Raw genomic sequence first — 19,893 nt, 5'->3', positions numbered from 1 at the left:
AAATTTCAGATGGATCCCATTAATTGTGTAGGCCAAGTTGATAAAAGTATTTAAAAAAAAGTTATTTCCTGTGGCCACTAGGTGGTGCTATCATGACTAGTGAATATTGTTATACAGATGTGTTCATGGCGGGACCCTATCAAACCTCTGAACTTTCAGGCAGATTGGACAATGTACAGTGGTCCCTCGTTTATCGCGGGAGTGACGTTCTAAAAATAACCCGCAATTGGCGAAATCCGCGAAGTAGTCAGCTTTATTTTTTACAATAATACAATTTACAATTTTTTTTATTATAGTATTTTAAGGCTTTAAATTTGGCAAGCTGAACGCATTCTGTACTGTACAGGAGACACGGCACGGAGGAGATTGATTGACAATGGTCTACAGTCCCTTAGCCAATCAGGACGCAGAACACAATGCACTATTAAAAAAAAAAAGCATGCAAAATTGCACAAAAAAAAAATCTGTGAAGCTGCGAGGCTGCAAAAGGTGAACCGCGTTATAGGGAGGGACCACTGTACACCAAAGTTACAACAATTTCCTGTTGTATGGCAAGACTGGTGAATTATACGCCACATAATGGGAAAACTGCAAAAGTTTTGCACGGACCTGTGAAAACTTTTCATCACCAAGGGGTTGAGAATGGACACACCAATTCTGAAGTAAATCGGATGAATCCTGTAGGACAAGATAGCAAAAGTATGTGGCCTGAAATCGCCAAGAAGCAGCACATTATTCAAAATGGCCAATCTCATGTTGGGTTTGGGGGGTGGGTCCAAGAGGCCTTTTTGTGCGTCTGGGCATGATACAAATTTGCGAATTGCGTATTTGTAGGTGAAACCAGCCATTGGGGCTACACATTAGGAGCGCTGTGGAGCCGTTTTGCCACACCCATTTGTGAAACCACAAAAATTGTCGCCAGGCAGCACGGGCGTACAAACTTTCATGAGTTTTTGTTCAGACCTCCAAAAATGCGATTCTTGGGAGAGAAAAATAATAACAATAATTAAAGCTGCAAGCAGCGATGAATGGGCCCCCACATAAGTTGAGGCTACTGGTGGGACTCTGAGTGACGCAATCATCTGGGGTGAAGTTATAACAGTTTTTGATGTTATGTTGAAACATCGAAATTGTCCACCCCTTTCACAAAAACTGCAGTGACTACAACATTTCCTGTTGTCGTATCACTGGGCTTGACTGGGTAGGGTATAGTAGATGCTTGCAAAAAACAGAATGTCCAGAAGAAGATTGTTGATTTGACATTAAAAATGAATTTGATTTATTGTTCCATATTTTACAAAAATGATGATGGCCATAATGTATGTATTAGATTCTCAAAATTATAAAGCAGTCTGATCAGCAAAAATGGGAAATAAGCTACCAGCTGCAAACTAAGGCAAGGTCTAAAGACTGTGTGCTTCCCAGCCAAAAGCCCACACAATGGGCCTCAGCACTTCCTAAAAGGTGGTTGAACTCCCCACCTGCAGAGGGAGCACACTAGTTATCATCCCACATATCTCACACACTATAGCACATAGGAAATAAGTAATGTATGTCTTAAAATAAACAAATATAGAAATTGGCCCCTACACTCACAATATTCATTTTTAAGCATCATCAATGTCTTAAAAAATTTTTTTAGACCATTTTGACATCAATTGAGTCAACCTGCTCGGAGCTGGACGTCTTAGTGTAAAACTTTGCCTCTCCTGTGTCAATAGGTGGCACTCTCATTACCACTTAAAAGTGTCATATAGATGTGTTCAGGGTGGGACTCTCATTAAACATGTGAAGTTTGGGGCAGATTGGACCATTCACACCAGAGTTACATACCACTTCCTGTTTACCTCCTGGTTCATAGCAGAACATGCAAATTAGATGCCTCATACAGATCACACAGTGTGATGAAAACTCGTGAATTTGATAACTTTTGGTGTCAAAGGTCTTATGAAGGTAGCCATAACATTTGAGGTCAATCTGATGAAAGCTCTGAAACAAGTTCGAAATATTACAACCCCTGAGAATGGCCAAAAATACACCAAAATTAAAACTTCAAATCAAAATGGCCGACTTCCTGTTGGCTTTACGGTATGGCCCCAAGAGACTTTTTTGTACACATACATTTCCTCCCACCCACGCACGAGACCATTAAAATATCACATTTTTCACCAGACATGATAAATCTGCAAAGTTTTATAATTTGTGGAATATGATTAAAACCCTCAAAAAGGCAATTCATTTGAAAAAAAAAAAATATATATATATATATTAATAATAATAATAATAATAATAATAATAATAATAATAATAATTAAAGCTGCAAGCAGCGATGAACGGGCCCTCACACCCCATGCAAGTCGGGGCAACTGGCGTGACTCCGACTGTTCCGATCTTTAATTTGAATGAGAGTCAGAAGTTTGAGTGAGATATTTCACACGATGTAATATTATTCCATGACGACTAGGTGGAACTGGAGAACACAAAATCTAAGTCATCCTGGTCTACATCATTTGTAGGCCGAAGCAAGTTAATTACATGTAAATCAAATGATAATTGTGTTACAAGGTATACTTCCTGTTGCCAGTAGGTGGTGCATTGAGTATCATGGTTAACTGACATGTTGATGTGTTCAGGGCTGCAACCTGATCACACACATAAAAAATTTGGGGCAAAACGGTGTATGCAAACTGAAGTTAGAGCAGCTTCCTGTTTAGTGGCGAATACTGCATTGCCACGGCAACAGCATACATTAAAAAACATATGATCTTCACACAGAGGCATCATGGAGGTCTTTAAGCAGCTTTTGTTACCAAGTTTGAGCTGAATGTGATCAGAGATTTGGGAGGTGGCGCTGCTCTGCTGGCGACCCGGACTCGTGCTGCTGCTCCTTGCTGCTCCTTGTCTTTAATGTTTTTTAATGTTTTAATGGTTTTTACTGTTGTACCTTTACGGATCTGAACGGTGTGACGGCAAAATTGGAAGTGGGCTTAAAATGCAATGGCGACCTTTGCACAAGGACTGCTTCTGGCACTGTTTATTTGGAGATTACTTTCAACATGTCAAACATATCCTCGCACGGAAGCGAAGCTGCCGCTATGCTACACAAGAGACGCTCTGCTATCTCTCCAGTCCACGGGAACGACCCCACCTGTTGATCTCCCAGAGGTTGTGAGAGCACAACCGGCAAGAAGTAGACAACGGAGGAGAGCCAGAAGAGGGGGAATACGGCAGCGACTCCGACGGAGAGGGAACAGACCACCGCTGCTCGGCATGATACTCAGCAACGTACGGTCGTTGCGGAGCAAAATAGATGAACTCCGCGTCAACACCAAGGTATGTTGCGAATACAGGGAGTCGAGTGTGATGGTGTTCACTGAGACTTGGCTCCATCGGGACATCCCGGACTCTCTCGTCGAGCTTGAGGGGTTCTCTCTCATACGAGCGGACAGAACTGACCTATCGGGGAAGAGTCGAGGGGGCGGGGTCTGTCTGTTCGTGAATGACAGCTGGTGTAGGAACTGCACCGTGAGGAAGACTGTATGCACAGCCGACGTGGAATTGCTGTGCGTGTCGCTCAGACCCTTCTATCTCCCAAGGGAGTTTGGGAATATTATAATCTGTGCAGTGTATGTTTCCCCCAGTGGAAATGCAACCAGAGCTGTGACCCAAATAGCAGACTGTGTCCATCAGCAACTGCAACGTACTCCTGGTGCCCCAGTCTTTATTCTGGGGGATTTTAACCACTGCAGACTGGAATTTTCACTCCCCGGATTTGAACAGTACATAACTTGTGTCACGCGGGACAATAAAATTTTAGACAAATGTTATGGTAACATCAAAAATGCATACACAGCAAAACCAAAGCCCCCTCTGTCAAATTCTGATCATAATACAATCCAGTTAATACCAGTCTACAAGACTGTCCTCAAACGGAGTAAGCCACAAACCAAGATGGTGACTGTGTGGGACAGAGACAGTATAGAGACATTAAAAGGAGCATTTCTCTGCACGGATTGGGATATATTTCATAATCTGGAAATTGATGTGGCCACTGAAACAACTACAGACTACATACAATTTTGTGTGGACAGTGTGGTCACCGAAAAGGACATTATAGTGTATCCCAACAACAAGCCTTATATAACTAAGAGTGTGAAGGACTGTATTAATAGGAAAAAGATAGCTTTTAAGAATAATGACAGAGCAGGGGTGAAAGTAGTGCAAAAGGAGCTCAACCAGATGCTAAGAGATGCCAGGAAGCATCATAAGGAAATGTTAGAGCAGAATTTTATGGCAATGGACTCTAAAAAGCTGTGGGACTCAATGAAGACAATAACCAACATGAACACAATCAAGAAGCGCCCTATTACTGATGATGATATGAGGAAAGCAAATGAATTGAATAATTTCTTTCTTAGGTTTGAAAAACATGACTTCTCGGAGGAATGTAGCAGTGCACTGGATACAATCTCAGCTGATCCATGGTGTGGGACTGTTGTTGACCCACACAAGATCCAGTCAATTTTTAAACATGTGTGTACTAAAAAATCCACTGGCCCAGATGGTATCTCTGCGCTGCTCTTAAAGGCATGTGCAGAAGAACTCACCCCAGCGTGGTGTCCCATCTTCCAGCAGTCCGTGGATTTACACACTGTACCTGCTCTCTGGAAAAACTCTGTTATAATTCCAATTGCTAAGAAACCCTGGCCATCTGAGAATAATGATTTTAGACCCGTGGCCCTGACTTCAATTGTCATGAAATGCTTTGAAAAATATATGGTGTCTCTGCTCAGGGCAGAGGTCAACTCGGCACTTGACCCACTCCAATTTGCTTACAGGCAGGGCAGGGGTACTGATGATGCCATTAACAGCATCACCCACCTCACTGTTAAGCACTTAGAAGACCCCAAGGCCTATGCACGTATTTTATTTGTTGATTTTAGTTCAGCTTTTGATACACTGCAGCCTCATCTTCTTATTCAAAAACTGAAGCAGATGAGTGTCAGCCCTTTTTTAATTAAGTGGTATTTCTCTTTTTTAAACAATCGAAGTCAGCAGGTCAGAGTCAACAACGTCCTTTCTGAGCCCAGACCCATCAGTACAGGTGCCCCGCAGGGCTGTGTCAGCTCCCCAGTCCTTTTTACACTGTACACAAATGAATGCACAAACAGCCACCCTGGGAACTTTGTTTTTAAATTTTCAGACGACACAGCTATCCTCACCTTATTGTACAAAGACACAAGCCCATCAGCCTATTTCTGCGAAATACAAAACTTTGTACAGTGGTGTGATGCAAACCACCTCATTTTTAACGTTACCAAAACGAAGGAGATGGTTCTGGACCCCAGATCAGTGGGGGATCACAGTCCTGTGGTCATACATGACACACATATCGAACAGGTGTGCTCTTACAAGTATCTCGGTGTGCACTTGGACAACACTTTCAGCTTTAAAGATCATGTTGAAACTGTGTGTTCTCGTCTACAGCAGAGACTTTACTTCTTGCGCAGACTCAGAGTGTATGGTGTGGACCAGAGGATTATGTTTTTATTTTATCAGGCTGTATTGAAAAATGTGATCAGATATGGCATGTCAGCATGGTTTGGAAACCTCACTGTACAGTTAAAAACTAAGCTGGCCCGTCTGGTTCACACAGCTATGAAGGTGATGGGGAGAAACGAGTACCAGTCCCTCCAGTCAACGTATGAGCAGTCTGTTCTTCAGCAGGCTCAGAGGATATTGACTGACCCATCACATATCCTGCAATTAGAATATAAGCTCTTGCCCTCTGGCAGACGATACAGAGTTCCCCACTGTAAACTTAACCGATTTAAAAATTAATTCGTTCCGACCTCCATTAAATTTTTAAATAGTGCTGTTTGAGGCTGCAGGGATTGTGCAATATTTCCATGGGTTTTTACCACAGGGTATGTGCAATATGTGCAATGTGCAATATGTGTTATGTATTTGTATGTGCAATATCCTGTGACGTACAATGTTGACTATGTGCAATTCATTATGTTTGTTTTATCACACTGTGGAGGCATGTTGTGCGCAGCATACGAGTCCAAAACAAATTTCCCCATGGGGACAATAAAGTATATCGTATCGTATCGTATCGTATCGTATCATAACCTGTAAGTGGATGCAGCGAAAAATAAAAATTGTGAATTCCTGTTTACAGTAGGTGGCAGTATGCCGATAAGTCAAATGAGCCAAACAGACGTAATCAGGTCCGGACTCTCATCAAGCATGAGAAGTTTGGGGCAGAATGGACAATGTCTGAATGAGTTACTACAACTTCCTGTTTCATTGCGAAACATTGAAGTTGAAAATGTAGCCACACCCACATGGTATGATGAAAACTCAGAAATTAAAAAGCTTTTGATGTCAAATGATCTTTCATTTCAGTGAAAGTCGGAACAAGGAGGCATAGAGTTTCAATCCTTCAGTTAGATTTTTCATGTGGGGTAATACTTCCTGTGGCCTCTAGGGGGCACTTGAGATCACACAAAATGTAAGTCATCTTGGTCTACATAATTTGTAGACCAAACCATGTAAATGTCATGTAAATCAAAGTATAGTTGTGTTAAGAGACAAACTTCCTTTTGCCAGTTGGTGGCGCTGTGAGTAACATACTTCATCATACAATTTGATGTGTTCAGGGCTGCACTTTGATCACATCGGTAAAATCTGGTTGATGCAAACCAATTGGTTTGCAGACCATGTTGCCATGGCAATGGCGTTCATGAAAAACCTTTGAAATCACAAGGAGGAATCATCAAGGTTTCAAAGCTTTTCTTACCAAGTTTGAGCTTAATATTGTCAACAGGTGCACATTAAAATATAAAACATATAACTCCCTGTGTCCAGTAGGTGGCGCTATGATCATTACTCAATAGAGCGATACAGATGTGTTCAGGTCGGGACTCTTGTCAAGCATAATGATGTTTGGCTAAGTTACAACAACAACTTTTTAATCAGTTTTTATGTAACATGTTTTAAGTTGACATGGACCACATCAATTGGGTGAAATCTGAAGGAGATATACATCAAAGCAGAACACATGATTTTCATGCCATTTCCTGTTGCCAGTAAGTGGCGCTATAAGAAATGGTTAAGGGTTATCATGTAGATGTGTTCAGGATGGGACTGTCATCAAACATGTGACCTCTGGTGCAGATTGAACCATGTCCCTCAGAGTTATTAACTACTTCCTGTTTACTTCCTGGTTCACGGAGAGACATGAAAATGTTGGCCATAATGGCCATAAAATAATGGCCACACGGTGTGACGAAAACTCACGATTTTAATAACTTTTTAATGACCCAGTCCTTCTGAGAAGATGTTTTAATTTTGAAGTTTTGCACACCTTTGACCACCAGAATCCAATCAGGTCAAAAGTGGGTCCAAACAAATATTAGTGTTAAATTCAAACAAATTGCCTCAAAGTTTTCCTGACAAAACACGTTCACAAGAACAGGCCAGATGGATAGACAGAGGGACGTATGAAGCCCGTCCCTTCTTTTTTTTGTTTTTCCTGGCTTTTCTCTATGAATCTATGGCGTTGGACTTCCTGTTAAAAGCCCCGCATTGAGACTATGAAATGTACAGGACACCTAGACCAGTTCAGGTCCAATTAAGGCTGAATTATTTCATTAAAAAAAAGTATCAATATAACATCTGATGACAAACTTTTGAATGGCAGTGCGTGTGCTTTTGGATAGGGAAATAAGAATCATGTATGTTTGCTGTTTTTTTATTTCTAATCTGCTTTTAATTTTATTCAGGCTCATGATTTACCTCATATACTCTTATCAAATTTTAATTTAGATTTTAACAGAGTGTGCTGGAACGAGAGGTCTCAGAGGGTCCATGTTAACAAGGACACTGTCCAGTTCCTTTTTTTCTTCTGCAGGATCCCCTCAGAACTGTGTTCTTTCCCCTCACTTATTTTGTTTATACACAAACAAATATCAGAGTAATCGTGCATCAAGATTTTGTCCTTAAGTATGCAGATGACTGTTATCACATGTCCTTTCCTTGTACTGTGTGTTTATGTGTTTGTATTGTCTGTTTTGCTGTAATTATGACTACTGTCTGTATTTTAAGTTGCCCCTTGGGGACATTAAAATTTTACTTCACCTTACATTACATCTGGAGGATTATAGGTTGTTGTTTTTGGATAGACGCCGTTGGTTTAAAGAGTTCCCTTTTAGTCATCTATGTCTTTGATCACTGATTAATTTAAGATTATCTCTGTTGTAATAATCAGTCACAAACAGGATTTTACTGAATGAAAAAGAAGAACAGGGTTTTTGAAGGTGATGCACAAAGACCGGACTGTTTCCCTGCTTTAGGGAGGGGTATGCCACCCCACACAGAGTAGCCATCAAATTGAGTAATGCCGAGCAGAGATGTGGATGATAATGCCTGTTACTCACAATGGTGTGGACCAAGTGTCTCCATCAAGGCAGGACTCCTGTTAAGTGACTTCACTTAATGTCCTTTGGGTTGGTTGGCAGCTAATGAGGCTTCCTGTTGCTCCAGATTCCTGCCAGAAGACTCCTACACTCCAAGCAATCAAGCTGTTGTGTGCCTCAGTACAGCTGCATGCATAAAATGTCTACATTCTTGTAAACTTACTACAGTGCGTACACACACTGCAAATGTGTAAGAGACTCTGCAGGACATTCTGAGAAGGTCTAGACGAATGCATATGTATTGTATAAGAAATAGTAGCATGAACTGCATGCTGTACTTAATGTTTAAACTTTCCACAATATAATTCTTGAAAGCAGTGCTTTCCAAGAGCAGACTCACATCTTGAATGTTAGAGAATGGACCACCAAGGGGAGAGTGTAAAATGCATCCTACATTATAGTGCATTTTTGCCATTGTGGGGAACCACCTAAGTATTTCTCAGACAAGAATACACCTAGATCATACTTGAAGTCTGAATTGTTGAGGATGGGAAGCTCTTGTATGCTCAGTTTATAACTGCTGTTATTAGGGTGTTGCACTTCAACACAGCTGTTGTGTGTCCTTTTGTATGTTTTGAATGCTACAGACATCAGTACCACAAGTGAATTACCAAAGGCTGCCTTGTCTTTACCAGAAACAACCATCAACATTGACCGGCCAACTTGATCTTAAGATGATCAGCTAGCAGGTTCTCACATCTCCAAAAATTTCTCTGCCAGCCATTATTTTTGATAATGTGACACGTTATTGAAATCTGAGCGATTAATATCTCCCCTGCAAAGGTCTCAAAGCTGAATTTGGCAGTACAACCCCAATTTAAGAAAAGTTTGGATGTTATCTGAAACAAAATTCAATTCAACTGAAAACAGTATAAAGATAAGATATTTAATGTCCAAACTTAATTATTTTTCAATTAAAATATACACTTATTCTAACTATGATGCTTGCAACGCCTTCCAAAAAAGTTGGGACGGGGCAACAAAATACTGAAAAATTTGTTGAATGCTCAGAAACACCATTTTTAAACATTTTACAGGTAAAAAGGTTAACTGGTAATAGGTGACACTACCAGACATGGTAATGACATGACATAATATAAAAGAGGCATCTTTGAAATCTGCCAATCTGTGAAAAACTGTGTGGGCAAATAATCCAACAGTTTAGGAACAACCTCTCTCGAGTGCAATTGCAAGGAATTTAGGATTTCACCTATTTACAGTCCATAATATCATCAGAGATTCAGAGAATCCAAAGAAAGCTCTGGATGTTTATCACTGCATCTGCAAATGCAAGTTCAGACTCTATCATGCAAAGTGAAAGCCAGATATCAACAACATTCAGAAACATGGCCAACTTCTCTGGACCCTAGTTCATCTGAGATGGACAGACACAAAGCGGAAAAACGTGTGTTGTGGTCTGATGAGTTCACATTTTAAATTGTTTTTGGAAATCATGGACAACATGTCCTCTGGGCTTAAGAAGAAAAGACCATCCAGATTTTAAGCAGCTCAAAGTTCAAAGCCAGCATCTGTGATGGTATGGATATGTGTGGTAAGGAGCATGTTTAATTAATCAAGCCAGTTTCAGATTGTTGTGAGCTGGGTTCATGGAAACATGACAAATCAATGTGGATGTCAACTTGGACTTTGGCAACTTGTGATGGACATTGTTCCCTATTTGCAGATATTTTATAAACCAAAAGATCAATCTGTCAATATTGACTTATCAACTGATAAATCAATATTGAACACAACTATTAGATGTGGCCCTTTTTAGTCTTGTCACCGTACATTTTGCACATTCATCAATGGCTGTTTCCAAAACACTCACAGCCTTAAAAACTATAGAGGCCTTAAACCCTTTTCTAGCATTTGAAAGTCAGAAGTAAAACTCTGACGGTTAAGCTTAAATTATTTGTTGCTTTGTGTGTTTAACAGTTATTTTTTTATTTATAAAGTAGATGAGTCAAATCAACAACTGTCGGATTCTTGGAGGTTTGAGGTGAGAGGTGTCATTGTGCTCTTACACACACTGAATAAACCTGACAGCCTATCATGTGCTGGCCTCCTGCTCAGCTACAGCTGGATTATCACAGCTCTGCTCTCTACCCTGCCAGTGCCGCTATTTAATCTGCACACATTGAGCTGTGTACTCCCTGTGATGCTGAGCCTCAGGTTCTCTCATTAGAGTATTGCACCGTAGTTGATTTGCATTCAGCAAACATGCACAGAATACAAGAAAGCTCCTGTACCTTTGCTCTTTGTCCCAGACACACATAAATGCAGAAAGCTAATGAGGATTGAGGCTGTGGGACATCAAACATGGAGCATGGAGGTCTGCTTCTGAGTCCTACCTCAAAGCGCTGAGAGCTGACTTTCTTCCCCTTCTTCATCCAGGTGATGCGAGGTTTGGGCTCACCCACTGCCTGGCACACGAATGATGCCACGCCTCCTGAAATCCCTGTCTGATCGTCGGGGGACTTGATGAAGCTGGGCATGCCTAAGGGTGAAAGAGAGGATAAGCAGTATCAGATGAAGAGCCTTGACAGAGAAATAGCTCCAGGCAGGTAACAGATTTTTCACATCTCTACATCTGCTGTAGGTCTTGCCACAACAATGTGCTCTTTTTTTTAAAGCCGTCTCATGCCTGTGGACTCAACTAGTCAAACACACATCCGGCAAAAACCTCTGAGGGTCATCCTCTCTCTGATCAGTAGTAGCATGGAAATCAGCACACAGGGGTTACAGGGGTTCTTTTTTCAGGAGTTTTTCCTTGGGTGATGTGAGGGTCTAAGGGCAGAGGTGTTGTACACTGTAAAGCCCTCTGAGGCAAACCATGTTTTGTGATAATGGGCTCTATAAATAAAATTGACTTGACTTGACATGACTTGACTTGACTTGAAGGGTCAACTGGAACCATAATACTGTACATCATCAACATTCAAGTCTGAATAAGTGTTGTGTATGGATGCTCAGAAAAAAAATCATAGTTATACTTTGTGGTCATGCATAGGCTACAGGCTGCTATTGTTTTAATGATATTACCACCCACCGAGAGGGTGGAAATGGAAATGTCAGGCATATGGCTGGCAAAAGACAAAAAAATATATATACATGTGTATATATATATATATATATATATACATGTATATATATATATATATATATATATATATACATGTATATATACATGTGTCTATATATATCCCACCTTCTAAGTCCACATACCAACTTCTATCACATTGTTCCTTTAATCCAGAGTTCCGTTTCAAACTCTAGCAAAGGAGAACAAAAACATTTGCATAGTCAAGTGCACTCTGCCACTGAGGACTGCACCTGGAGCTTCACAGAAAATGGATACTTCCCCAATCGCTCCCAGTCAAATGCTCTACAGGCAACATGTTCTCATCCCAGCTCATCACATGGAGCTGCTCTGTCAGTGACCTTCTGTTACTACTTATTACATTTTTGGTATCCTTCTGCATCGGCTGTTCACACTCCAGAATGTTGTTCCTGTGATGTCAACAAATGCACATGGGTGGATAAAGTCATGGTGGGATGACGCAGTCCTTTTCCGTGATGACAAGAAATTCACTCTGTGGAATGATGCTGTATGTTTACACAACAGCACATGGCAACCAACACAACTGTCACAATGGTTAGGTCTAGGCAAAGAAATTACACAGCTTGAATACAAACAATTTATTATCTGTGCAGACACCCAAACTGCTCTGCTCCTAATGTGACTAAGACCAGGAGGTTATTCCCAAAAGCAGGTTATGTGAAAACTCTGAGTATGTTAACCCTGAGATGAGGGAAACTCTGTGTCAATCACCATGGTAACTGACTCTGTGAACATAATCTGCTTGCTGGCAGGTTTTCTTAAAGAGTTTCTACCTGTCTCCTCCCACCTGAAGCAAGCTGTCAGATGTGGATTGTCTGTATTTTTGCAATCCAATCGACGCAGAATTCTTAGTGCCTTATTTCAGGAGAGGATTTTCAGATCTCGATTGGATGTGCTCTCATTCCCCGATGATTTGTTATAATGGCACAGCTTTTCATTACACTTAATCATTCATCTTAATAACATTCTCCTGCCGTACATATCCTGTCTCACACACCACCATTCTGTTGACTGAGTAAAACTCAGTTTTTTTTTATAATTAGTATTTAATAGAATTTTCTTATACACAACACCAATATTTTTGTCTACAAATCAATGGCTCCAGTATGGATAGAATAAAGAAAAAATAAAATATAAAATTAATATTTTAAAAACAATAAAATAAAACAAAACTCCAATAATAAATTAAATTTAAAATCCAATAAGCTAAAATAAACCTAGTAACATAATAGACAGTAAACAACATCAGTAATGAAATATCAGTTAGCTAAATAAAAGTACCATCCCCACGTTTGTATGCACCATAATCTAATACTCAGTCATCATAGTAATTCTCAGTCTCATGAAGAAAGTTAATATTGTGTTAAGGTGTGTCCTTTATGTCTATACCAAATGTTATAATTGATATGTAATTTAGACAAGAGGACATATATGTGTTAAATCAGCATTCTGTTGGGGGTTTAAGTACAAATCTGAGGTAACTTGATTATCTTAATCTAATTCCACTTTCCACTTCTACCCCATTACACTTCAGAGGGAAATATTGTACTTTTTACTCCACTACTTTTATTAGATAACTACTTTACAAATAATGATTTTTTTTAACACAAACCAAAAATATGAAAATATATAAGAGCAGCTGAAACAATTAAATGATTAATTAGAAAATTAATTGACATCTATTTCTTTGGTGTAAGTCATTTCTCATGCAAAATAAAAATTTAAAATTTGAAAAAAAAAATCATGGTTCCAGATCTCATACATAGTGTATGTATGAGGCATTACTGCTTTTTCTTTTAATTATTTTAAACCTTGTATTACTGCATTTATTTAAACCTTTTTGCAAGTGTACTTTGACTTTTAATACTTAAATGCTTTTAAAATCACATTTACTTTGTTAAAGTTATTTGAAAGTATGTCACTTTTACTGCAGCAGAAGTTCTTCTTCCTCCTAGTCTTTTTTGGTGTCATGTCCCCAGTCTTGTTTATGTGCTGGAGTCTTTACACACGGTGCACAACCTGCCCTTACGTAGTAGGAGGCACTATCTGTGCTAATCGGTGAGTTAAGATCAAGTGGGATTCATCGTTTGAGCACACCTGGGTAAGAGCAAGTTTTGGTGCTTTGGTGCATCTGGAGTTGACTCATGTTATTTTTTCTCTTAATTTCTCTTAAGAGAAATTTAAGAGAATGTTGCTGCATGAGGCCCAATGAGACACATTCTGCACTAGTTCCAACAGCCTGGCTTTATAGAGTGCAGGTACTAGACTGACCTGCCTGCAGTCCAGACCTGATTCTCATTGAACATTCGAGATTAATGATGAAGAGCAAAATATGACAACAAGAGGCCTGGACTATTGAACAACTGAACATATATCAAGCAAAAACAGGAAATAATTAGCGTCCTCAGTCCCCAAACACTTACTCAGTGTTGTGAAAAGAAAAGTTGATGTGACACAGTGATTAATATGTCCCTGTCCCAAGTTTTTGGAAAGCATTGCAGGCATTAAACACAGAATGTATTTATTGAGTGTATAATTACAAAGAAAAAAATAGTTTTTAAGTTTATCAGTTTGAACATGAAATATCTTGTCATTGCAATGTATTCAGTTGAATATATGTCAAAGATTTGCAAATCATTGCTTTCTGTTTTTACATTTAATACACTGTCTGACAATCTATCCCCATAAATCTTTTATGCTAGACCTTTAAAAAAGAAGCAGTGGAGTCTAAAATATTCTTATATTCTATATCCTATACTGTACACCCTCGACAAGTTGCCAGACAATTCACAGGGCAGACACATAGAGACAGACGTTTACAAACAACTTGAAATTCAAAACCAAACCTCAGTATGAAAACATCAAAATCCCAGGTGTTTGTGTGCTTTAAAATAATGTACCTGCATTGTAGAGCTCTGTCTGTCATGTTTTGCATTCCTGCTCCTTCCTGCATAGGGGGGTAATCCAGAAAGAAGGTTCAACAAACTCTGAGTCTAACCCTGAACTCTGAGTTGATTTACTCCAAGAGGGGAAACTCTGAGTATTCCGTTTCCGAACAGCTGATCTGAATTACTTCAATCAACTCTGAGTATGTTCACCCTGAGTTCAGCGCATGCACGACCTCAATAAAAAGCCATCATCAATGGAGCCCCAATACCTTGATTCACCATGGCAACCGCTGAGAAAAAGAAACAAAGCTACTTTAGCCCATTGGAACTAGAGGTCCTAATGATGCTTATGGCGAATGTGTAATAAGTAACACAGCTGCAGCAGCTAAGGAGAGAAAAGCATCTTGGGAGAAAATCACTGCTCGTGTCATTTGTGTCAATACGTAAGTTAGAATGCAAGTGTCCATTAACTTAACATTTACCACACTTAATTAAAATCGTAGCATACAGGTGAAAAAGTGGTGGATTGAATTCATTTTGATTTTCATTTAGGTGCAATCCCACAGGGGGAAAATGCACTTGGAAGCAACTGAAAATGAAATTTAAAAACATCATTCAGAAAAATAAGGCATATTTTGCTTGGCCATGGTTGTAGACTGACCTCACTTTGGTTTCATTCACATTTGACATTAAACAAAGTAAATATTCATTCAGTGGCTATTTCAACATGTAGCCATTTAATCACAGTACTTGAGTGAATGTACTACAGTTCAGCTCTGTTCAGCAAAGGGACGCACAGTAACTTAAATTACAGTAAAAATTACAGCAATTGGGATCATTATAATTCCTCTAAAACATTATGTAAATATGATTAAATGATATTAGTCAGTCAGTCAGTCATTTTCTGTAACCGCTCGTCCTTGTAAAGGTTGTGGGGGGCCTGGAGCCAATCCCAGCTGTCATCGGGCAGAAGGCGGGGTACACCCTGGACAGGTCACCAGACTATTGCAGGGCCGACACATATAGACAGACAACCTGTCACGCTCACAGTCACACCTAAGGGCAATTTAGAATCAACCTGAGCTGCATGTCTTTGGACTGTGGGTGGAAGCCAGAGACCCCGGAGACAACCCACGCAGACACGGGGAAAACATGCAAACTCTGCACAGAAGGGCCCCCGTCCATGGACTGAACCCCGTTCCAACTGGGTTTCGAACTAGGGACCCTCTTGCTGTGGCGTCGTGCTAACCACAGTCCAAAGACATGCAGCGTCGTGCTAACCACGACGCCACCGTGCCGCCCCTAAATGATGTTTTTGTCTTATCTTGGTATGAGTGCTCTGGACCACTCGTAAAAAAAAAAAATTCTTACCTAAGAGAAAAGCAAAAATAACAAAACATTGGTGAATCCCAAACTAACAGAACTAACAAAATAAGAACAATTCCTGGATATGAGCAAAAATAAGAGAAAATCTGTCCGATATATAGTCTCTTGCATGAGGCCCACTGCCTCACTGGAATAAGCAGGGACGTCCCTGAAAAAGACCTCATCTGGATGGCAGCATATGTTGCTCCAAAATCTGTATGTACTTCTAAGCATTCATGGTTCCCTCACAGATGTGCAACTTACCCATGATGCCATGAGCACCAAACCCACCCCCCAAACCATCACAACTGCTGGCTTTGAACTTTGAGCTGGTGACAGTCTGAATGGTCCTTCTTAATTTTAGCCTGGAGGACACAACATCCATGATTTCCAAAAACAATGTGAAATATGGACCCCTCAGACCACACCACAATTTTCCACTTTGTGTCAGTCCATCTCAGTTGAGCTCTGGTCCAGAGAAGAGCAAGTGTCTTCTGTTGTCTCATCTAAATGTTGAAATTCTAAACCAAATTATTGATTGATGATTGATCATCATATCAATTAAAGTTTGTGCTTAACTAGTTTTGGGTTTTTTTTAATCTGGTGATAATACTGGTATTGTTTAAAACTAGTAGGCCTATGGAATCCTGTGGTACCAACCATCTCATGTTAGCTTGTCAGGAAGAGGGGGAAATAACACTTTAAAGTTAGAATAATTTTTTGCAAGGAAAAATGACATGGTCATTTCATAGAGGTCCTTTGACGTGACTTCAAGATAGCTGAATAAAAATGGGTTCTATGGGTACCTATGAGTCTCCCCTTTACACACATGCCCACTTCATGCTAGTCTCATGCAGTCTGAGGTAAAAAACATGCAGTGTTTTTGCAGGCAGTGAAATGTGTTTTTTTGCCGATTGTTTTTGAATATTTCTACATATTGGGGTCTTGAAACAGTCTTGAAATTGCTCCCACCTTGAGCTGAGCAGACACATGCAGCTAATCCAACTGATGTCAGCAGGATATTCTATCGCCAACATCAGTAAAGCCATATTTTGGACTGTGTAAACAAAATGAAAATATGACTCAAATTACTTAGGACAGCTATCTCTCAAATTTACACACTGACATGAAGAGCCATACACTTACAATACATAAAAATGAGATCATGTGATGTGTGCACTGCACTGCTCATCTTGTATGAGTGTTGAAACAGTGGCCTGTACCATAAATCAGTTATCCACATTTACAACATTGTGACTGCAGCATTTTTAAAATGGCTGTGGAACTGCCTCTCATCATCAGTTTAATTATTATTTTTTTGGGCTGTTTATCCTGATATTTTATTTCTTACGATTAGTGGTTGTAATCTGAGAGGCGGAACTAATCACTGCTACACGAGTGGTCCGCCCAGAGTTAATTGTGAGAAGACCTGCGGAGCACCGCGCCAAAACACGGCAAAAACAAGGAAATGGGCAGAGCTAAGCAAATAAGAAACGAGAACACATAGAAGGAGAAGAAAAGGCAAGAAAGATTTAGCCCCTCTTAAAAGGATAAGGAGCCTTTGAGGTATGTTGATTGTAGTTTTGTTTATTAAATTATTTGCAAAAACTATGAGTTTAATGTTACAGATGTGTTTGCCTGTTCTATTTTGAGCATTAGTACATGCTACGTCGGTGTATGTAATTTCAAAGTGTTTTTGCAATTGAATAATCACTTAAAGGCAAGCTAGAAGTTATTCTGCCTTATAGGACATTTATACATGCATTTTATTGATTGTATTCTGTATTTTTTCTTTTTCTTCATTTACTTCAGATCTCATGGGTTGGTTTTTGAATGGATTAAACCCAGTATTTTAATCAAGACCTCGTGCCTATTCTTGGAGGGTCCTACAGGCTATATGCAAAGAGGAGCATTAAAGTTCCAGGTACAAGTTTAGTCCTATTTCCCTAGCAGGGACCCTTGAGGAGGATTTGGCAGGCAAGGCGAGACATTTTCACAGTAACTTTTGGCAGCTGATAAGCGTGCACTTTAAAGGTCAATGTGATTCAAAACCCATTCGTGCAGTAGATTTCCATGGAAACCCATTCTACAAATTGTACAACAGGTTACTGTGAGTTCTGAGGATGGTCAGTGCATAGCAGGGACATACTGCCCTTTAAAGCACCATGCAAAAATCAGTCAGCTTGTTAGAGTCAAAGCCAGTGCAGAGGGTTTTATCAAAGGTTTCAAGGAGGCAGAGGAGGTGGGTGGAGAAGTAAGTGGATCGTACCATTGTTAAGCTATTTATTTCTCATGGCTGCTGTTGGCTGACCCTGAAGCTGGACACTGTGTATCAAACATTCTGGTTCCCCCTCCCCACTTCACTGGCAGATGGAAGCTATCTCTCACTTCAGCCCGTTCTCACTGCAAATTTGTCAAAAAGCAACCTTCAATGCAACATGGCTGGACGGTGTCACCTGTGGACGCAGTGAGACAGAACCCTTGTTTTGATACGCCGGCGGATGATACGCCGGCGGATGACGGCATATCAAAACACATGCAGCTCACACGGGCGGCAGTACTTGAAAACACGGCCGGACGGAACCGGTCATATGTGCATGAAACGCTGAAAAACAGCATCATGGAAAAAGTCAGGCAGTAACCACATAATGTTAGGAGCATGAGGGCGCTAACAGGGCAGGTAACTGACTTTCGTACGGGAGTGCAGAGTTTGCTTCCTATATGGATGGATGAGATTTTTTTTGCTACACCTTACCATGTGCCTCTTTTGCCTAATCCCAACTATCATGAAAGTCCATCTTGTTGTGTAAACATAATGACCATGCTGCTTCATCCCACTATGTGCATTTGTTGGAATCACGGTAACAGCATCTCAGAGCGTAAACAGCTGCCAAGAGAAGGATGCCTAAATCATCATAAGTAGATGTGGAAGGTCACTGACAGAGCACTAATTCCTGCACTGACACAGAATGTTGATATGGAATAAAAATTGTGTCAAGTCAGTTCAAGTCAAGTCAGTTTTATTTATATAGCCCATTATCACAAAACATGGTTTGCCTCAGAGGGCTTTACAGTGTACGACATCCCTCTGCCCTTAGACCCTCACATCACCCAAGGAAAAACTCCCCAACAAGGACCCCTGTAACGGGGAAAAAAAAAGAGGAAGAAACCTCAGGAAGAGCGGTAGAGGATAGTGAGGGATCCCTCTTCCAGGACGGACAGACGTGCAATAGATGTCGTAAATAGCAAATGAAATACAATCATGGCAAAAAAGGAAAGAGAAAGAGAGAGGGGGAGAGAGGGGGGGGGGGCACAGCAATAATAGAAACAGATGCATGTCATATTACAATAATGGTAGGTGTGAAATTAGTAATTGCTCTCTATGATGATGTTGAGAGAGATGATAACAGTCTCATGCATATGTTGAAAGGGAGTTGTCCAAAGGCAAGATCACAGCATCGGCGCAACCAGGACCAGACCACAATCAGGGCAAGCGGGGGGCACAGAATCAGTACAGCCACAGCACGAGCACAACCAAAGGCAGGATCACAGCATCAGCACAGCTATCACCACGGTCAGGCACAGTCAAGGTTACGGCCAGGATCCAGGGAAACTAGGAAACAAGGGAGCAGGAATGCTCCCAAGAGGCAACGGGATTAGCGTAGTGCAGTTCAACAGACCCAGGCTCTGTAATCGCGAGCCCCAGGTAGTGAGAGTACCACATGGCTATCACAGAGCTAAGCCAAGCTTGCACATGGCAATGCAGTTAACAGACATGCATGATTTCTGATGGCGGCATTGAGAGAAGGAAAGGAGCTCAGCGTATCAGGGGAAGTCCCCCGGCAATCAGGGGAAGTCCCCCGGCGTGGTGTGGAATCGTCGAAAATTAATGAAATTTCTACAAATGCAAAGCTGTCAGGTTGGTAATAAATATGCAGGAAAGAAAAAAGTCAGACTGCAAGAAACCAGTCTATCAGTTTTTAAACAACCCCCTCATTTAGGCTAATTTATTTGCAACAAAAAAACAAAGACA

General features: G+C 40.5%; 1 protein-coding gene across 7 annotated transcripts in view; it reads right to left on the bottom strand.

Moving 5' to 3' along the window:
- Positions 1-19,893, bottom strand: part of ptprfa (protein tyrosine phosphatase receptor type Fa) — a 301,290-nt gene that overhangs the window by 167,284 nt on the left and 114,113 nt on the right. For all 7 annotated transcript variants that reach the window (XM_088077354.1, XM_088077355.1, XM_088077356.1 and 4 more), the window contains exon 4: positions 10,838-10,983. In XM_088077354.1, coding sequence (XP_087933480.1) covers positions 10,838-10,983 — 146 coding nt within the window. The remainder of the gene's footprint in view (positions 1-10,837; positions 10,984-19,893) is intronic.

This window comes from Plectropomus leopardus, chromosome 5 (assembly GCF_026936395.1).
Source record: "Plectropomus leopardus strain MGB_pleo_1.0 chromosome 5, ASM2693639v1, whole genome shotgun sequence".
In the NCBI taxonomy this organism is placed as follows: Eukaryota; Metazoa; Chordata; class Actinopteri; order Perciformes; family Serranidae; genus Plectropomus; species Plectropomus leopardus.
The sequence above is the reverse complement of the archived record's forward strand: the minus strand, read 5'-3'. Positions and strand labels throughout refer to the sequence as shown.